The following is a 23674-nucleotide window of genomic DNA, read 5'->3' as shown; positions in this document are numbered from 1 at the left end:
CACTGAAGTCCTTGAACCCCTAATAAAAAGTAAAATACATAGACATCACACATACATATAGGACAACAACAGAGGATTTAGCCTCAACACCCAGAGGAATTAAACGCCTGAGTTAATAGGTGGGTTTTCAGTAATGATTTAAAACTGGAAATAGTCTGAGCCAATCTAATGTGAACTGGTAACAGATTCCAAAGTTTCGGGGCAGCGATCGAGAAAGCACGATCCCCCCTATGTTTAAATCTGGATCTAGGGATCGTTAAAAGTGACTGATCAGAGGACCGTAGGGATCTATTTGATTTATAACTTCGAGTGGAAACAGGTGGAGTGACTTTACAGCATCAGACATGTCACTTTGCTCACTGCTGATTGGTCCAAGTTCGGTTTGCAACCCCTTACCTGACCCGGACCAGGTTAGCCATTGAGCGCAAATTACTATGGCGATGAACACTGCTAAAAGCCAAACCACTTTCATGGTGCCTAAAACCCAAGGTTGGCGCAAACTAAATTGAAACATATCAGGCTAGCCACCTAAACTGGCTTCATGGTATAAGCCCCAGGTCTCATTACACTTAGCAGACTCTGCTGTGCGTTTATGTTTTGGAAGAGGCATGGCTTTGGCTATAAAGGGAGGGTGGGATCTCATGCTTTCAAAGCTAGCTTGCTATTGCTAGCCTCTCCAAAACTGCCTAACCTACCTTTAATAAATGCTGTAAAAATAAATTGCTTATTGCTAACGTCAAGTAAAAATACAATTTCATTTATTTACATGTTCATTTTCACAGTGCATGCTAAAAAAAATACATTGCGATTTCTAAAATGTATTTGTTTTAATCTTAATGTTAATTTCTAAATGCTGTAGAAGCAGTCCATTGTTAGTTTTTTTTTTTAACTAATGTATTTGTTAAATTAAACATTGTAAAATATCATCAAGCCAGTGTCTTTGGCAACAAAAATCATCTAATTTGCAATTTTGTGGTTTGAATAAAAGACTGGGAAAAAATGCAACAAATGTTAAATGAAAACAAATGATTAATATTATAGTTTTATTTTAAAAAAAAAAGGTTCCTTGGCATCTCCGTACAATTTTACAGTCTTAAAAATCACTCCATAAAATACACAGACACTTAAGTAGCAATGGAAATGGCCATTTTGACCATTTAAGTCTATTCTCTGAGAGAGCATAATTAGAAATACATCTACTCTAAAATTCAAGCTAAAACTTGAGGGATGAGCAGTCCACTGTTAATATTCAAGTTAAAAGTGAATTCTTGTGTCAGGAAAATGTCTCAATGTCCTTATGGCAAGCTATCATCAAGATTACTCAGCAAGCGGGACTGCAGATGGGTCACAATGCTTCTCATCATTCCGCTCAGATGTTCGTGCATCAGGCCCAACTGGTTGGGTGAACAGTGACCAAGTTCCTCTGAAGTTAAGCGTCCACCAAGGGCTACAACATCTGAGAGCAAATCATTAGATTTGTTCTCCTCAGCCATCAGTCCTGAATCTACTCCCGCTTCTGATGGTTTGTCATCTGGCAAAAGTTCGGAGAAAAAAGTAATGAGGCAAGTCATCAATATGTATTATGTATCACCAATGAACTTGATTGGGGTGGGGTTACCTTGAGCCTCTCCTGGTGTTTGCTCCTCATCTTGGTTTTGAGGAAGCTCCATCTCTTCAGGCTCAGATGTCATTTTCTCCATTTCGTCAAAACTCTTGAGGTCATCAGAACGCCCTTTTCTCTGTACAGCCAAATTTGAGGTGTAAGAATGATCTTCCATAATAAAGTGTAAGACACTATTTAAATAAGCTACACATTACCTGCTGTTCATAATAGGTTTTAAGTGCTTTCCTCACATTGGACAGCTTAGGTGAACGAATAGGAAGGGACTTGATTTCACTAGGGGTAAGGGCACTCAGATCTCCAACCGTTTTAATGTTCCGGGCTCTAACAAGTTGGCCAAAGCCACGAGGCCTGAACATACAGAGAAATAAACAGCAATTAGTTACATTCTTACTACAGATATCAAAGAAGAAGAAAAAACTAATGTATTAGGAGTTCACCAAATCCTCTAAAAATGTCAGTAAATTAAAAATGAGAAATGACCTTAAACTGAACCCAAACCCTAGTGAAGAGGAAATCTGGCTTACCACATGTTGGAGGATATCTGCGGTAAAACTGCCTCTACAGGGGTAGAGCAGCCAACAAGTGCTGGATAAACACAATCTTTAGCAATAGGACGTGGCTCCTGGCTCATTTCCGAAATCTATGATAAAGAAACAGGAACATTTTAACACCATTTCCATTGGAGGTACCGCTCAAACTAAATAACATGAACTAGGGGTTGAACCGACTAGTCGATTAGTCGACTTTAATGCAATGCCGTGACGCTTTAAGCTTGACGTCGACTAGTCGCGTTGATCATGTGACACTATGATTGCGCTATTTTGATACTAACAACATGGCCGCGTTGCAGACGACAGCATATGAAGAGCCCAGAGGGTCGTTGCAGCAAGAAAGCAGCAGTGGTTCATCAATTGCGTGGAAATACTTCACTAACTTAACACTTGATATTGTTGAAAACGCACGCTCATTGTGTTTTATCGGGAAATGAGAGTTCAGTCTCTTTATTAAAATCAACACATTATTTTTTTCATATATTTATTTAAACATTAATTATTTATCTCGAATTCACCCGCAATTAATTGGAATATTATTTTGTATTACTTGGATCTGCGAATCATTAACACGCAGATGTGAATTTATAGCTTTTTTTTTTCTTTTCATCCTAAATGATGATGTAAACAGCGGGCTGTTTACACCTCGCCACTTCATATGTTTCTGTTATCTGATAGCTATCCAATCGTGAAAAGACCAGGAGTTAAATTCCCTCCGAAACGCATTCGAGACGGATTTAAATCCGATCGCCCAAACCACTTCAGGAGGAGATCTGGGCCGCATTCCAGACAAAACTGGTGGACAAGTGTAAATGTATCTGGTTGTTGAAACCACATATGTAAATTGGACTCCTCGTCTCCTCCCAACAATGCTAAAAATAAACGTGTGAGAGCGTTATAGGCTATATGTCATGTTATAGTAAGATATGACGAAGCTATGGCAACACGCATCACCGCAGATGAGCATCTATTCATCAAGCCAACGTGCACTATCGCAAATCAAAGTGAAAGTAAGTCGCAGACGCTTAACACACAATCATCTTCGTTGAAAGTATAGAAACAAAATGATCTTACCAGGGCTGTTGCCGCTCTCTCTTATTGCTGTCTTTGATTTTGAATTTTAGCTGATGATCAATAAAATGCAACTCGAACTGTTGCTTTCGGTGACGTGCACTCCATTAAATCTGCATATAGCGCGGGGTTTGAAGATTGGATTTATATCCGTTTTGCGAAAACACATTTATGTGACCAGGTGTAAATGGAGTCGTTTTGATAAATCAGATAGCTATCCGATCTGAGAAAGCGCACGAAGTGGCCAGGTGTAAACAGCCCCAATATGAGCTGTCTGTCAGCATCTGTATAATTTTCTGCTAATAAATTGCAAATTGTGGCATGTTGCACAGCAGTCTCATTTGTGTTTTTATGAATGACGTCAGCGACTAGTCGACGTCGACTCGACTTTGATGTCATAACAGTCGACTTCAAAAAATCTAAAGTCGTTCAACCTCTAACATGAACTGTATCAAACATTAGCAACTTTCACATTGTCTTAATTGCTTTGAATTTGATAAATAAATGATTTGAATAAGTAGACTGTATGAGATTAAAATAAACAGAATAAAAAATTTTAGTACATTGCAAGAGTACTAAAGTACTTACCAGGCATTTTTTAGAGCTTTTGGATCCAGGGCTACGGAGGTTACGTGGACTTAGACTCGAATAGCCTTTTGTGGGTGTAGTGATATACTGTATGAAGACATTTAACAACAGGCCATGAAAGAAATGTAAAAACAATTCAAGCACAGTTTTACATCTAGATCTAATAATTTCAAAACTCTTATCACACACCTTCGACTGTCCACTCAAGACTTTTGACCTAGGTGAGCTTGTGCGAATAACCGGACTACGTCGATCAATATCATCAGCCAGTTCTTGATGGTAAATTGGAGTTGCAAAAGACACTCGACGAGACTGCACAACAACAACGTTACATAGATGATTTTCTCTTTGTATGAAACCACTATAAGCTTACATTACAGCTGTTTCATTGAACATTTAGATAACTGGACTCAAATTAAGAATACTGTCCAATACCTTTTGAAGGGGGGATGGGGTATCTTCTTCACATGTTCTCTTCTGTCCCTTCTTCAGAATACTGGTAGATGGAGAAGCGGATGGAGACCAGACACGAGATCGGTTTCTGCTCGGGCTCTGACCAGGCTCTAGCTCACCACTGAGAGCGTCTAAAGGTTTAGGCTTGGGTGGAGAATCTAAGCAGGCTTTAGAGGTACTACTTTGAGGTGGTACAGACAACTCTTGTATATCAGCAGAAAGAGCCCGGTTGTCAATCTGAGTGTCTTCATCCTTCTCGATATGACCAACATCCTTGTCAAGCAATTCTTTGCCATTTGACTCTTCTAGCAACACAACCTTTTCTTCACTCGGCTCTGGAACAGCAAGGTCTTCACTTTCCTTCACTGCATCCTCCTGATGGACATGGGAAGACTCTAGTTGCTCTTGGCATATAGGTGCATCTTCCACTGGGCGACCTTGACTAGGAGAGGTGTCTTGAGGTGTTGAACTCTGGGGAGGTTCTTGACTTACTGAAGGGTTGTCTAATTCTTTGTTGTGCTTTGGACTATCTGTGCACCCAGAACTCTCAAACTGATTTGACTCTACCTCCAGGACTTTTACAAACACATTGTTTGATTCATCCCTCAGGTTGGATAATTCAAGCTGTGCTCCTTCCTCTGCTTCAGACAGCTGAGAAACAATTACACCAAGCTTTGTAATGGGGCTTTCAGAAGACAAAACCTCACATGGGAGTTGAGCAGGCAAGGTTGAATACGGCTGAACATCAGCAACTGGTAAATCTACAATTGGTGAGCTCTTGCTTTCCTCCAATACGGATGTTGGGCTTGACTGCTCAAGTTTAGAGTTCAGGGTGTCAACAACAAGTGGAACCTGCTCATGCTCAGGTTGAGAGTTCGGTGTGACAACAGCAAGTGGAACCTGCTCATTTTTCAGATCCTTTGATTCTTGGACGTCACTGCCCTGTGAGAACACTTCCTGGTTGTTTAAAAAGCAGTTGCAGCTTCTAGATCGCCTACGTCCACGGCCCCGTCCCCTGGTATGTGGGCATTTACGCAAACTGCCAAACTTTAAATCTTCTGATCCAGCCTGTGAAGATGAATTTGCTTCTTCACCCTCTCCCTTATCACTGATAATCTCTTTTTCTTCGGTAACAGTTTCAGTTTTTAATTCTGCATCAGTTTCAGTTTTCAATTTTGTCTCAACTTTGTCATCTTCTGCTCCTTTTTCAGAGCTGATCTGTTCATGTGGTACACTATAAGGGGAAGGAATCTCTGTTTTGTTTTTCTTAAGTTCATTGGTCTCACTAACTGAAATTCCCAAACTAGCTTCAGGATCCACCTCATCCTGTGACATCTCCATTGAGACTTCTGATTGAATATTAGCATCCTCCTTATCTGGCAGCATCTCAGTAACTTTAGGTTCTGTGGCAACTGGTAGCACCTCAGTTGACAGGGGTTTCCGCAGTCTCTTTTTAGGCCTTGGCCCATCTTCTTGGCTATCAGGGGTTTCAGACTCCATATTGTCGGCAGCCAACAAACCTTTAGATCGTCGAGTTCTGTATCTACCAAGCCCTTGAGAGGAATATTGGCTTGCACTTAACTCCTCAGCATTTACAGTTGATGTAACATCTCTACTAGAGTCGTTCTCTTCTTCTGCAGTTCTCCTCCTCATAGCTCTTCCCTTCATCTTTGTCATTGTTTGGGAATCTGTCTGACTCGAATCTTCTTTGGTCTGCAGTAATTGAGATTCAGATCTCCTTGTTCTTCGTGTTCGTACAGATTGCTGGCCATCAGCCTCAGAATCAGAAAGAGGTGTCTGTAAATGTTTCTTTTTCAAAGAGGATGTGGCATTTTGAGAATCATTTTGAGAGTTTTCATCTGCCTCCTTGTCTGTGGATTCGTCATGTTGTGTTCTAGTCTTCTTCGTAGGTCTACCCAATGACAGACTTTTAGACTCATTGAGAGTTGGCAGTCTCTCTCTGCTTTGGCTATCCGATTGGGCTACAGGTGAACTTTCGTGAGAAGTCTCAGCTTGACTTACCCGTGGAAGTGCCTGTGAAGACTCTGCAGAGAAAATCTGTGAACCACTTTGGCTAAGCTCTCCTTTCATCCCTTTACTTTTCTGCAGGTCACCTTCAACTTTACTGTCCTCCAGAACCTTAATTCTTCTTCCAGTTAAAGTGCTACTTGGTGGCGTTAGTATTGACTTCTGTGTATTTGTCATTGAGTCTGCAACCTGACTGACTTGTTCTTTGCTTTTCATCTCCCCTGGATCTTCCCCTGGGCGAACAGGTTTACTTCGCCGTCTGCTCGACCTTCTTGGTTCTTGACTAGATTGAGAATTAGCAAGACTTTGTGAATCTTTTTCAGGAGAGTCTTCCTCCATGCTGGCTTTGGACACAGGACTGCTCTTAACACCTGATGCTTCACTAGATACTTGGGTCTGGGTGTCAGGGACCACATCATCCTCTTCCTCATCAGTACCTTCACAAGGATGACCTCCCATTGACTTAATCTCATCTTTTGCCTCTTCCCCAGCTTTCTCATTTTGAGCAGATGGGTCAGTGCTGCTTATCTTTTGAGATTTCTGAGAATCCTCTTTTGTAGTCTGAGGTTGTGAGTCATTTGGCGTGCACTCTGATTCCTTTGAAGAATCCAGTCTACCTGATTTCCGGGTGAGTGGACCAGTAAATGCAACAGTTGCAGGACTTGATTTCCCTTCAACATATTTCTCTAATGTTATGAACGATTGACGTCTGCTATTGGGTTTAGGAGGTGTACCTGATATCATATCAGATGAACCCGAAACATTAGGGCTGGTCCCCTCTAGTCCACTTTTCTCATGCCCACTTGCATCAACTGTGATGCCATTGGATGGAGACTGATCCTTCTCTAAAGTTTGATCTTTATTTTGCACAGATTTCTCTGATGGTTCTACGTCTGATTTGGTGCCTTCTTGGGTTACTTTAACATCTGTGGATGGTTCTTCACTTGTGGTAACAAACGATTGACGTCTGCTATTGGGTTTAGGAGGTGTACCTGATATCATATCAGATGAACCCGAAACATTAGGGCTGGTCCCCTCTAGTCCACTTTTCTCATGCCCACTCGCATCAACTGTGATGCCATTGGATGGAGACTGATCCTTCTCTAAAGTTTGATCTTTATTTTGCACAGATTTCTCTGGTGTTTCTACGTCTGATCTGGTGCCTTCTTGGGTTACTTTAACATCTGGGGATGGTTCATCACTTGTGGTAATCTCCTTGGGGGAGGAAACAACATTAAAACCAATTAATACACATAAGAGAAAGCATGCACGCATATCCCCCACATAATCAAATCAGCAGTGCCAGAGTCTGAAAATTGCCGTTTTACCTTCAGCTGCACCTTAGCCTCTTCCTCAGGTTGATCGCTTTCATCTTTTGTCAATTTGTCCCTAAGAAGAAACATGTTTTAATACAGTGGGTAAAAAAACTGGAGTAAAAGCAAAACCATGATTCCAATACGTACATGGACTCCTCCTGACTCTGAGTACACTGTGAAAAGACTGTGGTGTCCTGGGAGGCATCCAGATTATTATAGAGAGCAGGAATGTCAACCCTTATGCAAAATAAATAACCAATCAAAAAAACAAATGACAATTTCTTTTCAAAATGCTTAGAGAATCTTAATTGGATAGTTCACCCCCCAAAAGAGTATCTTCTTTCAGACTAACACAATCAGAGTTATAATTGTTTTTCTTTCCCTTTTTTGACACCATTTCAGCTTCTATGGCTATGTTCATGGCGAGAGGCAGGTTTAGTTATTCAAAAATAAAACTAAAAGATGTTTAATACATTTTTCTAAAAACCTTACTACATTTGGATTTCTGAGTTATATTAAAAAATATCCTGGTTCTTCCAAGCTTTATAATGGTAGTGAGTGGCACTCCTGATTTTGAAGTCCAAAAAAAGTGCATCCATCCATCATAAAAGTAATTCACAATTCACTTCGCTCCAGGGGGTTAACAAAGGCCTTCTGAAGCGAAGCGATGGGTTTTTGTAAGAAAAATATCCATATTTAAAACTTTACAAACTAAAATATCTAGCTTCCGGCAGACGGCCTATGCAAATCGATTTACGCCAAAAGAGTAATCTCTGCCCTGACGCCTGACACATTGACAAACACGGAAGCACAGAGGATAGAGCAAAACAAAACACTGGTCACGAATTAGAAGTCTAAAACGAGAATTTTAAAAAATAAATATCAGAGGTATAATGTATTTCGATATAAGAGAAGAGCCATATTTGTTTTAACCGCAAGAGTAAGTAAGCTTAAGCTACTCCTACATCACATCAGAAGTTACTCTTTTAGCGCAAGTTGCAAGTCGAAAGCTAGTTATTTTAGTTTATATAGTATAAACTAAATTTTAGAAAATAGATTACTTTTATGAAGGATGGATGTACTTTTTTGGACTTCAAAATCAGGAGTGCCATTCACTGCCATTATAAAGCTTGGAAGAGCAAGGATATTTTTTAACATAACTCCGATTGTGTTCGTCTGAAAGAAAATAGTCATATTCACCTAGGATGGCTTGAGATTAAATCATGGGACAATTAAAACATTTTTGGTGAACTATCCCTTTAAAGGTGACAGACTACCAGACCGTCACAGACAAGGCTTGAACCTAGTCCCAGACTAGAATGCATGTTTGAACTGTCTTAACTGAAAGCAACTTGCACTGACATATATAACACCAGTAATGTTTTTTTCTAGGGCACGTTATAAAAGGTACTTAAATATCCTAAATAAACTAAGGCCTAATCCGTGCTTAATCCAAGCTTGTCTGTGAAACTGGACCTATAAGTATAAAATTAAAACTTTACTGCCTTGCACAATTACACACTTTTTTCATGACATGGCAGAGGTCTAAACTTGAGAACTTAAACTTACCGTTTAGTCCTTTTGACCTCTTTCTGGTGCTCAGTCAGCACTCTCTCCTTTGTCTCAGGTGGAATGAAAACAAAATCTACTGATGCCGCCTCCTCAATAGCTTCTCGTCGCAAAGGCTTGGGCGATCCAAAATCCAGCTTCACCTAGAGAGGGACCAGATGATTTGTTGAGGGACGTGCTGTTGTAGCCAATTAAGCACCACCATTGACATTTTCAAGTTCAGATGCTTTTTTTGTTTTTACTTACAGACACTGGCTTTGCTACATGTACAGAGCCTCTTCCTTTAAGCTCTTCTGCCCTCGCCAGGAGAGAGTCCCTCTTTCCCAAAGAGGTCATCTTCACCCCACTAATTTGTGTGTCCAGCTGAGAACTCTCACCCTTATTAGAGAACATAAATTTAGTATGCTCTTAGGAACAAAAGCTAAAAACTAACAGAGGAGACAACATGTTTAAGGTAAACTGCTCTGCGTTCTTCAGGATTTGCATTATTGTTAGCAACACTATACGCACCGTATACTGTCCACTGCAATCATCTGGTGCATCAACAGCTTCAAAACCAGGTAAAATCAAGAGAGTTTTCTGCTTAGCCTGACTTAAAACAGACCTAAAAAAAAAGAAAAAGAAAAAAAGTGTCTCTTTGTCAGTATCAAAAGGGAAAAAATTGCATACTTGATTTAAAGATCTGAAAATCTGCCTACACAACATGTTACACAAATTCCCAGCAATGGCATGAAAACGTACTTCAGAGGCTCAGGGTAAGTCAAGGTGAGTGCATTTCCAAAGGTGGCATTCCAGAACTGAGTGACCACAGTGCGAATTTGCTTGCTCTTGTGCGGAAAAAGCACACAGAGCAAGGGTGACAACAGACCAAGCATCTCATCGTTGTGCAGAGTCAATTGTGTCTGAAGGCAGCCAAGCAGGTCTGTGGCCAGTTTCTCCAACTAGAACAGAGAGAACATAAATATACATATCAGAGCTGCTGTGGTTTCGATTTAAAATTTATACATGGGTAAATTCTTACCTTGTGTCCGAGCGTTGCACTGGGCTTTGAGGGTTCATCATAACTTTTATAAATGAAAAAACAAACAGTGTCACACAAGGGGGGGGGGGACGAATGTATGAAGGATGAGAAGACTCCACAAACCTGGAGAACCGTTCATAAAGGTGTGAGAGTGGTTTGGTGAGGGTGGACAGCACCTCTTGTATGAACGTGGGCAGTGTGATATTAGTCAAAAGAGTAGACAAGATGGAGACCATCGCCAAGCCAAGTCCATTTAAAGCTCCACAGGTGGGCTCCACAGATTCTTCTGAGGGGTTCACAGAAAGAAATGCATCTAGAGTCTGCATCAGGAGAGTGTGGAAGGTTGAGAGATTCCCCAGAGCTTTGCTTCTCTTGCGTACCCAACTCAAAGGTGTATGAGGAGCTAGGGATTAGCACATGAAAATATGGTCACACAGTGCCATTAACACAACTTTACCCATTTGAAACTGAAGCAAAATCCTTACATTTCATCTTCTGTTGAAATTGTGGGGTGTAAGGAGAAAAGTCCATACTCTCAATGATGACCAGCAAGATGTTTGCTATTGCATCTAGCATAGGCAAACTCTAAAACAAATAAATAAAGGATGAGACCAATTATAATAGACTCAGCGCACAATTTAATAACATTTTCCAAATATAATGTTGGAAGTGCCGTACTTTCAGAGCATCGCTTTCAAGAGAGGCAGATATCTTGGCACACAGCTCTTCACAGCATATATTCTCCTCAGCTGTGGCTACCAAAGCGGAGCAGCGAGCAAATGCCTTGTAAAGCCTGGACCAAGTACTGATCATGGCTTTCTGAGTGATCTATTCAAGAAATTAAGTCAAAGGACAAATAAAATTAAATACTTGCATAATACTGGAGAAATCATTGTACAAAAGCTATGACGGGCTCTTACCTGGGGTAGGGCTGAACCAGGAAGCAGATGAAAGACTGGAAACATCAAGGCACTGTAAATGGCACTGAAGTTATGCTCCAGAGCATCTCCTTGATTCACTTCATTGGTCTATGTTGGAACAATGATTTATCAATAGTAGTGAAATACAAGGTTTGACTGGCACTTAAATGCATTCATTCTATACCACAGATGATTTTAGTACCTGAGTGATTGTGTCCGTCAGAGGGTTTACCACCACACTCCACATCCTCCAGAGCTGTTTCTTGTTCTTTACAACCTCCGCACTCCCACTAACCGCTCCTAAAACAGCCTCTCCAAATGCCAGGGGCGATGTAGGTCCACAAAACCCACAGCTCACAAGGGTCTCCAGGCTTGAGAAAAACCTGCCAGATGACAAAGAAAACAAGTTAAGCAAGCAAACAATTTCAATGTAAATAAAGCAATTAGTATAACTCTTAGGTTTAATGCAAAAAAAAAAAAAAAGTTCTCCAAAATATAACTTTTGGTCTTGATATTAGGTATTAAAAGACTTAAAAATTAAAAGTCTTATGGTTACCTCTCATCTTCAAGAAATGATGAAAGCTGGTTACTTTTGTAAAATAGCAGTATTAGGAAAAGTGCAGGTGTACCCTGGAAAAGTACATGTGGAAAAATCTTATTCACACATTCATAATACAAAGATGTGCATGAATTCAATGGATGAAAAATTGAAAATTTACCAAGGCTTTACCATAAGTGGTAAAACAGAACTTACGTTCAACAAATCCATGTTTGCCACTTGATAAGCTGCAGAACCAAGCACCTTCTGAGGGATTCCTTTAATGGTGGCTTCCAACAAAAGCTGCAGCAAATAATTTAAGCAAAGAAAATGTTAGAACAGCAGGATCGAACCAACAACCTACATAAAAAAATTTGAATTGTAGTCTATTTTATTAAATATTTATGTTTTTGAAACAAGTTTCTTATGCTCACCAAGGCTGCATTTATGTAATGAAAAATATAGTAATAACTCTAATATTGCCAAATTGTCAATTTAAAAATCTTATTTCAAGTAATAATCTTAATGTGAAAAAGTAATTTATTCCTGTGATGGCAAAGTGGAATTTTCAGCATCATTACTCCAGTCCTCAGTGTCATTTGATCCTTCAGAAATCATTTTAATAGGGGTGTGACGAGATCTCGCAAGACTAAAATGTGACAGGATTTCCCGTTGAGTGAAAAGCTGTCTCGCGATATATCACCATGACGGAGCGTGAGGGTGAAATAAGCATAGAATATTCCACCGCTACACTCACATTCACCTCAACTGTCGTTTTGCTGTTTTTATAAAAAATAAAAACCATTAACTAATGTAAAAGTCTGCTCTGCTCATCCAGCACGAGTTGCCGTCGCAATCAGTGCAGCAGGAATCACAATTCACTGATCGCGTGACGATGGCGGAGGATTCGTTGCGCAACAGAAAACGTCTGATAAATGTCCTATCTTGTAGAATCCCTATACACGTAGTATGCGCGATCACGAATTTGAAAGTGAAAGTAAAACACAAGCTCCCTGATGAGCACAAATTAGGCTGCATAAAGACAATAGTCTGTCTCACAATACCCATCTCTGGACTGTACTGTAACGTTAAGGACAACAGACAAAGGAGGCTCCGTATAAATCGGAACGCAAGAACAACTGTACACAAACGTACCAGCCTCGTTTCTCTCGCTTCTCGCTACGAACTCTATAACTGCCGGTGCAAAATAAAACGGCAATTTCACAACAATTATAAAGAGTCTGTGCACTACAGTACTTTGATTATTTGCACTTGAACTTATTGTTTGATAAACCGATTTACTGCACTTATTGTTTTGCACTTAATAAGACTAAGAGAAAACTTATTTATTTGTGTTTTTTATACTGTTTTTATTTCTGTGTTCAATTTGTGTAAAAGAGTTCAGTTAGGTCGTCACACACAGCCTCAATCAGAAGTTCTGAAAGCTCAAATGTACAGTAAGGTCTGAAGAGACTCATGTGAAATCATACAGGAGAAAAGCCAGTCAGTAAAAACATTTTACAGTGCTTGTATATTGTATATTGTTTTCTTTCAATGCATTTGATAATTCATACTCATAAAGTAGACCTGAAATGACATGCATTAGAAGATTATTAGTTAAAACATTTCAAAATGCACCTGCATACTATTTTTCCAGTCATGAATTTTGTCATTGAGGATTTCTGAAAAATCTCGTCTTGTTCTCGTGAACCCAATCTCGTCTAGTCTCATCTTGTGAGATAAGTGTCTAGTCACACCCCTACATTTTAATATACTGATTTGCTGCTTAAGAAACATGTCTTATTATCAATGTTGAAAACAGATGTGCTGCTTAATATTTTGGGGGAAATCCGGATACTTTGATGAATAGAAATTCAAAAGAAAAGCATTTATTTAAAATCAATATTTTGTAACAAATGTCTTTACTTCAATTTTGAACAGTTTAATGCATCCTTGCTGAATAAAAGTATTAATTTCCTTAACAAAAAAAGAAAGTTAAAAACTTAGTAAAAAAGTAGTACATGTTCAGTGAGCAGCATGGTAGACTGATGCTGAAACAGTGATGCTTAACCCAGCTTCAAAGTAATTTAACAGGTCATTTTCACCATGAAGTGCCATCTTACCAGTGCACGTTCAGCAGGCAGAGCATCTGAGGACAAGATGGACTGAAGAGCCTGTAGGAGAAGCGTAAGGACCTCTGAACCCTGCCGTTCCTTCTTGTTACCTGTTGACGAGTGTGACAGGAAAACTTTTTAAATTAGCCAGTATTCACAACAAAAGAATGTGCAAATTATCTTTGACTTAAATGTTCACCAACCAGCTTCTATAGCTGTGCTGACAGAACCGATCAGGTTGCTCCAAATGAGATTAAGAAGTGCTTCTGTGGAAAATAAATACTCAAAGTGATGAACATGGACAGCATTAGCATACATTTCCTTAACTGACTGATCTAAATAACAATAAACAACCTTAAAAAGACAAACAACTAAAGATGAAAGTTAAGTTGGCATCAGGAGTCTAGGCTACATTATGCAGATGACATTGTTGAATACCTGGAGCATGTTTTCCCACAGTAATGAAGCCATCGCTGATGGCTGATATGAGGGTAGAGGCATGTCTGCTGAAGAAGGAAGGGCTGGTGAGGAACGGGTGTGTCAAGGGCTCTGAAAAAAAAAAAAAAAAAAAGACATGATATGTTGACATCTGCTATATCTGAAGTTTCGTTTCATCACTGCAATTATATGAACTTCTCACCGTAACGTGAGGTTCAACATATTAGGCTGTAGTAGTACATGAACATCTCTAGATTACAAATCAAATACACATTTATGTCACACTAGGGGTGTAACGGTACATGTATTCGTATTGAACCGTTTCGGTTCGAGGCTTCCGGTTCGGTACGCAAACAAACCGAACGATTCCTTGGACCATTTTTCCTGCCGACAAAATTCGCGCTGGCGCGATCACCACAACGTTGCGCAACATCAAATGGCAAGCGTAATGAAAGCGGAACGAAACTGCGCTACTCATTATTGTGCTTCACGGACCGTTTATAAGTTCGGACCAGCAACATCTGTGCAGCGCGAGCCGATCTCGATCAAGCGACACTGTTACTACACAGCGCTATGAGATCCAGTAAAGAAAACATTTGAATTCGCCACTGAAATAACATCGCGGCGAGATCTAGTGAGAAGCATTCACATTTCTCCGTTATTAACCGTAGATCTCTATTAGATCAAACAACGCTGACGTGGAAACCAGGAGAAACATTGTGCCGTGAATGAACTAGTAATACTTTACGTCCACAGACCAGCAACATTCACCATGGATTTAATACAGTAACACTAACTGTAACCAGTTTGGCTGGAATAGTGAAATGCTTTCAAGTACTTCACACATCTTTTTCCAGCACTTCAAAACTCAAATATTATATAAATAAATATATGAAGAGTTCAGATGCAAAAGCCTCTAAATGCCATTTTCTTCTAGAATGATCATTTTTATGAAGCTTGTATATTTAAGTTCAGTAATTTCACTCAAATGACAATTAATAGGTAATCTTCATTGCCATGTAAGTGAAATTACTGAACTTAAATATACAAGCTTGATAAAAATGATCATTCTAGAAGAAAATTTCAAATGGCTTTTGCATCTGAACTCTTCATATATTTAAATGTTATTTTTAATGTGATGACCAAAACATTATTTGTTCATCCTTCAAAGATGACCCCCATTTATAGACCTGAAAATTTCAAGATGTAGGAAAACTCACACTTATTTAAAAAATATGCTTTCTTTTAACAAATAGGAAATTCTCTGGCATTTATTGCTTTTTGCTGTATCGAAAACGTACCGAACCGTGACTTTAAAACCGAGGTACGTACCGAACCGTGATTTTTGTGTACCGTTACACCCCTATGTCACACATGTTAAATTTTGTACAGACCTTGATGCCCAATGCATCACTGATAGAAAACAATTTCCAAAGCTCAGACAATACTGTGTATGATTACCCAAGCTGAGTTGAAGACTTTCTTTAGCAGCTATGGCCGTGACCTCTGGACCCAGGAGCCAGTGCAGAATCATCTCTAGTCCCAGGAGCTGAATGGAGCGGTAGGACTGAGACGCCTGCATGCTGCTGTTCAGATTCATGCGAGGAGTAGTGCTCGTCGTGCTGCAGGAGGGAATGCCTAGAGAACAGGAAAATGAAGAAAGTCTGCTTGCCATGGTCCATAATGTTTGAACGCAACAACAACAGCGTGCAGCTAAACGTTACGCACTACGCAGATGTCCACGTCTGTCGCCATGGTTACGTCATGGCTATGGCAGTACGAGCGGAAACCGAGGAAAGCGTGGATATTGCGTCATTGACAGGCGACATTTTTTTCCGCGACGGCCACTTATTTAAAATTGGAATTTCTCTGAAATAAAAAATCTTTGGAGACTTTTGGGATATTGTAAGTACACAACTGCAGGAAATATATCACACTGTGCAAGTGATTTTTGGATATTTTATTACAAAATTCTTACATATTGTACCTTTAAGTAGAAGTGGGTTTTTTTTTTTTTACATTTTACATATAAAACTAATCTAAGCTGCCGTCTCATTCCATCTCCTTTATATGATGTTATGATGAAGGAACAATGAGAGGAAATGAGCTGTACCTGTTTTAGGTGTATTAGGGGTGCCATTGCTTGGGTTAGGGGTTCGAGCAGGTGTAGTGGGGGACTGCAGTGGAGAATCAGGAGGAAGTGTGCTGTGTAGTAGAGGCACACCAACCTTTAAGAAGGAGGTGGAAAGAAAGGATAGAGAAATTGTTGCTGTAATTAACCATTGGAACCATGGCCATACATTAGATACAACTGTCTGCAAAGACCAAAAATCATCTATCAACATAAACAGTGAATTTTACCTGCTCAAAGTTAGCGGACAAGTTGGGCCCGAGCTTGACTACGAGATACCACCACACTTCCAGCTTGGTGAGCAGAAGAGCTTCAGTCCTGACTTGGATGGAACTGAGGGGCTGCATGAGGAGCTTCAGACGCTTACTGCTGCACAGGATATCTGCTCAAGAGAAACCAGTTACGACTTTAAAACATAAGGGGAGAAAATGTAGAATGCTAAATAATCATGACCTGTCGCTGGCCGGTTACTAAGAGTTGTCACACTTATTGACCAATACATTTCAATGGCATGTCAGTCATGATCACTAGACGAGGATTTTTAAACACTCACTAACATCAGTTTTTAACCAATAAAATATTTGAGCTAAGCATAAAAAATATCCATGACTTTATTATCATGACTTTCCACAAAACACAATTTTGTAATTCTCTGATATTCTCAGGTTTTCCATGACAGTGGCTATTACACCAAAATTCAAAAGAAACTTGCCTGGATTAAGGGCAAAATTGTCAATGAGGCTCTTCCAAGCTATGAAAGCAATCTTCTTAATATTAGGGGAAGAGTTGCGGAAACCCAGCTCCTCTAAATACAGCAAGGAATTAATAAAAGCACCGCCTTTGTGGAGCAACTGAAAAGAGACAGAAACACATCCTTATCGACACTGACAACATCAAGATTCAGAACTGAAAAAGGGAGACTTGAAGAGCAGCATTTGGTGACTGAGAATCTTACCTTCCCCAGAAGTTTCACAAACAAGGGCCAGAGCTTCAGCATATTTGTCTCATTCTTAGAGGCAAACAGCTTCTGCATTTCAGGGATGAGCATCTGGAGGCAGCAGAGCAATAGAGAGTGCATACATAAATATATGCACAACAAAAAAAAAGCTGCTGTGTACATCCGCATAACACTTACAGAGGACATCATTGGCTCTACAATGGCCGCCACCTCCTGCTGTTTCTCCAGAAGAAGAGGCATGCCCAATTCCAGTGCTGCTGCCGCACGCAAGCGCACTTTATTGGCTGAGTGAACCACGAGAGGAACAACCAGCTTGGCCCAGCACACGGCTCCAGCAGCCATCTGAGTGGGGGCCTGCTCCAGCAACCTGACGGTCATCACAAAATCTTATTTACAGATTATCGCAAGTATGAAGGACATTGCAAGATGGCAGTACCAAGAAAGAGAAATTTCATCAAACCTTATAACAACATTGAGGGACTCATGGTCAATGAGGATTGACTGAACCTCTCGAGTCTGCATGGCCTCTAGACTCTTGAGAATCTCTGGGGCCTGAAATGTAGAAAACATTTTAGCCACACAAGATGGAAAATCAGGGGGAAAGAACATTAAAAACAAGTTTATTTCAAGCAAACCTTTTTGGATGCCACCTCCGGCGGAAAATTCTGTTTTGAAATCACCCATAATGCTCGTGTACACGTAAACTTCTCCTTGGACTTTACCACAACATTACAGAGTGTAGACAGAATATCTTCTGAAATATTTGCTGAAGGAAAGAATGAAAAAAAGGATTATGGATGCTACTTATTATGGGGGGGGGGTATATTATACTAGAGAATTAAACTTTTTATATACCTGGTATGACTGAAACGATGTGTGAGTGGAAGACACAGAATCCCAAAGCCTGCAGTGCAGCTTGACACAGCTCCTCATTCTCACTGGAGATATGAACCTAAAAAAAAAAAAAAAAAAAAAGGTTTACAGGGTTGATGCGTAGTTAAGATATACAGCTTTCTGAAATAACATTTTCTTGTTTATTTTGGAGAAAGAAATATAATGCTAAATATTCAGTTACATACACAAAGTGCCAGTGAATGAGTCTTAATTCACAGAGACGACAACTTACCAAAAGGACTTTACTAAGACGTGCAAAATGCTTTACAACCACAGGCAGAAACTGACGCCCTTCCTCTCCATTGAGACGGCTAGGAGAAAGAAAGAACGACAAAGACTTATAATCAATCTATAAATAACTTAATCATACATCAAGCAAAAACAGTTGAGCATTATTTACACAATATTTGATGTGCTTAAAGGTATAGCGGAGGATTTTCTTTTTCCGGGTGGGTAGCCTATACTATTGCTCCACCTAAGTGTCAATCATTCTGGTGATATGTTTACGTAAGGCCGTCGTACGTGCTCGTCCCTATGTAGTTTTCGCTTTCTGCGCATGCGCACTTTCAGGTGTATTATGTGTGATGAGTTACGGTTTCAGCCATTCCTTTGAAAATGGCTGAGGGTCGAAAGAGAAAAAATTTATACGAAGTGTATGATAAGAGAAAGGCCGCAGAATATAGAAACAAGACCAGAATGATTTTGGGTGAATATTTCACACGCTGGCGTGCGCTAAAAGCACAGGTTGGGCTTCCCACTGATGCCGCAGTCGCGAAGATTTTACTAGACAGGTAAAGTTTGTCATGCTATTTGGAGAAATCCATTTAAAATCACTGCTAGTAAAAGTTTAATAGGCGTTCCCTCTCGGGAGCAAATAGAGTGTTGCGCATGTGCATTTTTAAAAAAATTGGAGAGGGCGGGTCTTCTCTAAAATTCGGAAAGATCCTCCGCTATACCATTAAGTATGTGCGTTTATATTAGGGCTGGGTATCAATTCAGATGTCTCGATTCGATTCACAAGATCTCAATTAAATTCGATTTTCGATTCAATTCAATGAATTCAATGATTAAATTCACTAGCCCCACCACAAAAAAGTAATAAGTGAATAAATTAGGTTTTTTTTTTTTTACCAATGTATCTTTGTTTTGTAATAAATAAGTTTGACACCCAATATTTTAAATAACAGTGAAATTTAACGATTCTCGATTCCATTTTCTATACCACAGCTAAAACTACTAATATAAATTTCAAAGTTTTTTAAAGACAAAAACATTCATTAATAAAAAAAAAGAACAAAAGAGCAAATAATCAAACTACAAGCAATAGCACAAAAAAATACATTTAGAACAAAGATACAAATGAAATAATCAGTGCTTTTTAAGTTTTTCAGGTAGGTCTAACAGTAGTTTTCAGGTACAGAAATTGAATAAAGTAATTAAATGTAAAATAACACTGCATATAATCTTCATAGTAAAAAATCAAATTAAATAAAGGTTAATCCTTATTAAAGTTACAAAAAAGTTAAGTGAAGAGCAGAGAGTGATTTTCTCTTTGTCTTTTGCAGTTTGATTAACATTAAAAACAGACAGCAACAAGGATATGAGGTTGCTGTCACTTTAAGACTAAAGCACGGATCCAATAAGGATACACATGCGTTCTTTCTCTACTGCTTACTTAAGCCATAACTGACTATGTTTACTTGGATACTCGCAAAGCGCGCATTTTGAGATAAATGTGTGAATTTGTCCGTTTAGGTGCAAGGAGACGTGAAAGAATTAATTGTATTATTTGGACGCTGTCTGTGCTGGGTGTGCGCGCTCACAAAACTTCTCTTTCACTTCAATGTTTAAATTGGTAAACTTTCGTGACCATGCAGTACTGGCCCGATCGGGACACTGACAGTTCCTTCAACAAACGTCTTTCACACTGAAAAGCGCACCTGTATCCAGCATGTTAAGAACTGAATGAATGACAGGGTCCCACTGTAACATTGCACAAGGCAAAAAAAGACGATGACATCTAGTGGAGAAGACTAGTAATAAGATTAACGTCAATCAGATAGTTCGTTTGCAGAAATACGGGGGAAAAAAATCTATTCATGGCTTTTGAGAATCAATATCGAATCAACCACATTTTAAAAAACGATTAATCGAAAAATAACTTTTTTTGGCCAGCCCTAGTTTATATGTGAATAAAAACCCAAATGAAATCTGTTCACATTATAAAGCATTTAAGTCTCTTCAGAAGACTTGGATTAAATCGCTCTATTTACATGGACTTGGTTTACAACCTCTTAAGAACTTTTTTAAGCGAGACAACTTTGGTGAAATGAAAAAAATGAAGTAAACGGGGACAGAAATCTCTCAGATTTCATTAAAAATATCTTCACTTGTTTTGAAGATGAACTAAAGTGTAATGGGTTTGGAATGACAAGAGGGTGAGTTAATGACAAAAATGCTATTTTTTTAAATGAACTAACACTACACATCAAACAGCTTCTGAATTGCAATTTCAAATTCAGTGTATACAGTAGTTGCTGACAAAACTAACACTACAATGCTAAAAGAACTTATAAAATAAAGCAGAAATACATACATTTGACTAAAACCTACTCAACAGTGACAGACACCAAAACTGTAAGCTAACACTTACTTTGCGATGGTGATGTAGGCATCTGTCTGCTCTGACAGCCCAGCTGCTTCATCTTCCAGACAGTCTAGAAGAGGAAGGAGGCTAGCACTAGATAGAGGCACTGCAGCCATCATCCTCACAACCTGAAAAGCACATTGAAGCAATGCATAGCACATCAGCAGAACCTGATTTCACAAAGTACATGTTCCTGGAACAACATGCCAATCAATCAATCAGATTTGAGGGACGCGTTTACAGTTTGTCAAATTCAGGCTTACAACCAGGGTTAGATGCCTCTTCATCAGTGTTTTCATCTATCATTTCCCTCTGATTTTAGGGATAGCTTGTGGGTAGGGTTAGGTAAAGGGGTAGGGATATGTTTAGGATTACAGCTTCAGATAGGAATTTTGTTCCAGGATCAACAATATATGTCTAACTCGGCGAAATCAAGATGTGCTTGTAGCATTAATTACAAGAGAGAATGTAATGCAAAAAAAAAAAAAAAATGTATTAAACGTTTTCAATTTTAAGGAGTACCAATTCAGTTGAGTAACCGGAGAAGGGCTGAAGTTTTAAATTCTGGACCTCTTAATCTTTTCAAAATATATTTAGAAACTACTGTGCCCCTTGGACCTTTAGGACCCTAGAGTGACTCTCACCTTCCACCTCACATGCTACAGCCCTGGCTGGGAGTTTTGCATCACACATTCCTGCGATTAATAGTCGATTATGAAAAACTATGCATAAGTTAATCAGCATGTATGAAAAGTTAATATTTTAACCATGTCATGTTATATTGGTAGTGAAAGTGAGCTAGAATAGATCGATGCATGCGGGACATCGTGTTCTCTTGTTATGATAAGATATCAGACGCACAAATGGCACTAATGACTTGACTACATTTCTATTTTGTGCTCTTGTATTGATCTACTATTCATTAAGGACACATTTTTGGAGAATAAACCCTAAATACGACGTTTAGCTAGCCAGAGAGGCTAATAACAATAACGTTACGCCGTCCATCTTTATTAAACCTCTCTGCGAAAGATCGTAACGTCTTTGCTTTGAAATATAAAGTTTTTACTGATGGGTGTGCACTAATGTCTAACTTATCTGTCTAATGTGCAAATATTAGTACACATTATCGTTTGCATTTTAAAGCTATTGTGTTAACATGTGCGTTGAGCGTAACGTTACAACTTGTGGGCACCTCGCGAGCAGAAAAATACAGAGGTCAAAATATGCCGTTAATTGAAAACTTTAAAACGCCATGTAAGTTTTTGCTGTAATCAATCTAATCCAACAGGAACTTCCCCTACAAAGACTGCAGAGTTAGCGAGCTAGTTACCATCATCATGTTACCCACCCAACCCCCTGAACACACTCATGAACAGACACAACTCAAGATGTCTCACCTCGCGCTTGAGGACACGCTAACAACCAATGAAGGCGATATCATCGACACACGATGTATATCAGAGAAATTGGAGGGGTTTATACTACAGTGTTTGTAAACGATCAAGACTGCGCTGCGTTTGTCCACTCCTCACTCCCCGCGAAAATGCTGGCGCCAAACATGACGCGCGATTGACGCGTCACCTTCAACCCGACGTCAACTCCGCCCTCTCATAAATTATTTATTGAATGAAAAGACATCAAATTAAGACACTATGGTCATTTGATTAGTTTATTATTAGTAAAATTGCTCACCTAACATTACAGTTTGCAAATGTACATTTAAAGATATACCTCAATTCTCTGATCGAGGGAAAGAGAATTGAGGTATTTTCATATTGAGGTATCTTCATATTTTACCTTCATAAGGTAAAATATGAAGACTTCAGATGCAAAAGCCTCTAAGTGCCATCTGAAATTTTCTTTTAAAATGAGCATTTTTATCAAGCTCCTATATTAAAGTTCAGTAATTTCACTTTAATGACAATTAATAGGTAATTGTCATTGCCATTAAAGTGAAATAACTGAATATAAACATACGAGCTTGATAAAAATGATCATTCTAGAAGAAAATTTCAGATGGCACTCCATAAAGTGTAACCTGCATCATAATTCTTACTCTGAAGAAAAATCAAGAATTTGATATGCACTCTTAAGTTCTCGTTCAACAATTTTTTTCCATCAGTTATTCGCTGCAGTGTTCAATAACTTTGTATTGGCAAATTATGTTTTTTTTTATTAGTAGTTATGTTCTGTTAAGCAGAGTTGCTACGAAGAATGTCTACACAGTAACAAATTTTGCCTCAAGAGAATGAAATTATGTCATAATTTTCTCTTCCTTATGCGTTCTAAACCTGTATGACTTATGCAGGCATATAATATATTATGAAGAATGTTGGTAAACCAACATGCAAAAAATGCTTTGGTTAACTTACCATTAACTTATATTATATGTAGGCCTACATACACACACAAAAAACACTCAAGAAAAATCCCTGAAAAAAATAATCTTCTTTTATGTTATACAGAAAAAGAAAATCATGTTTGGAACAACGTAAATGATGACAGGATTTTCATTTTTTGTAAACTGTCCCATAAATAAAATGTTTTTTTTAAAGCAATCATCTTTGTCATAGCCCTAATTTCAGAAGAAGCAATCCTTCAAAACTGATGCAATGTATATTTTTGAGTCATGAACAAGATTCAGTTCTTAAATAACATTTCAAAATGTTTAAATACATTTTTATGTCAGGGGGTACAACCAAAATTGTATATATACTGTAGACTGTAGTTGTACCACCTGAATTTATCAGATTATTTTAAAAGGAAATAACGCACTTCACACAAAAATATGCACATCATGTCTTTAAACC

At 38.9% G+C, this 23674-nt stretch overlaps 1 protein-coding gene across 1 annotated transcript; it reads right to left on the bottom strand.

The window, feature by feature from the left end:
- Positions 1-1052: 1052 nt before the first annotated feature.
- rif1 (replication timing regulatory factor 1) lies at positions 1053-22434 on the bottom strand. Its single transcript, XM_056251890.1, has 38 exons — positions 22262-22434; positions 20868-20989; positions 18447-18525; positions 18176-18272; positions 17956-18086; positions 17781-17872; positions 17498-17687; positions 17318-17410; positions 17075-17213; positions 16593-16744; positions 16345-16459; positions 15693-15869; positions 14232-14342; positions 13997-14059; positions 13803-13903; positions 11896-11982; positions 11698-11771; positions 11344-11524; positions 11142-11249; positions 10900-11049; positions 10707-10806; positions 10345-10624; positions 10222-10264; positions 9942-10141; positions 9711-9804; positions 9447-9578; positions 9201-9343; positions 7779-7868; positions 7644-7704; positions 7308-7530; positions 5188-7049; positions 4270-5139; positions 4024-4146; positions 3835-3921; positions 2149-2264; positions 1819-1972; positions 1619-1739; positions 1053-1531 (listed from the first exon to the last, which is right to left on the bottom strand). The coding sequence occupies exons 2-38, from the start codon at positions 20978-20980 to the stop codon at positions 1296-1298; spliced, it is 7188 nt and encodes a 2395-aa protein (XP_056107865.1). The 5' UTR covers positions 20981-20989; positions 22262-22434; the 3' UTR covers positions 1053-1295.
- Between the last annotated feature and the right edge of the window lie 1240 nt (positions 22435-23674).

This window comes from Rhinichthys klamathensis, unplaced genomic scaffold (genome assembly GCF_029890125.1).
Source record: "Rhinichthys klamathensis goyatoka isolate OS25496 unplaced genomic scaffold, OSU_Roscu_1.1 h1tg000090l_1, whole genome shotgun sequence".
Classification (NCBI taxonomy): domain Eukaryota; kingdom Metazoa; phylum Chordata; class Actinopteri; order Cypriniformes; family Leuciscidae; genus Rhinichthys; species Rhinichthys klamathensis.
Note: the sequence above shows the minus strand (reverse complement) of the source record. Positions and strands in the feature narration are given on the sequence as shown.

What these genes read in the sequence shown, in the direction of transcription:
- rif1 (XM_056251890.1), bottom strand. Translation starts at nt 20,980, where the DNA reads ATGATGGCTGCAGTGCCTCTATCTAGTGCTAGCCTCCTTCCTCTTCTA. An exon ending in AAGTCTTCAACTCAGCTTGG is followed by an intron (nt 14,343 to 15,692) that starts GTAATCATACAC and finishes TTTTTTTTTCAG; the next exon opens with AGCCCTTGACACACCCGTTC. An exon ending in GAGGTCAAAAGGACTAAACG is followed by an intron (nt 7,869 to 9,200) that starts GTAAGTTTAAGT and finishes ATTTTGCATAAG; the next exon opens with GGTTGACATTCCTGCTCTCT.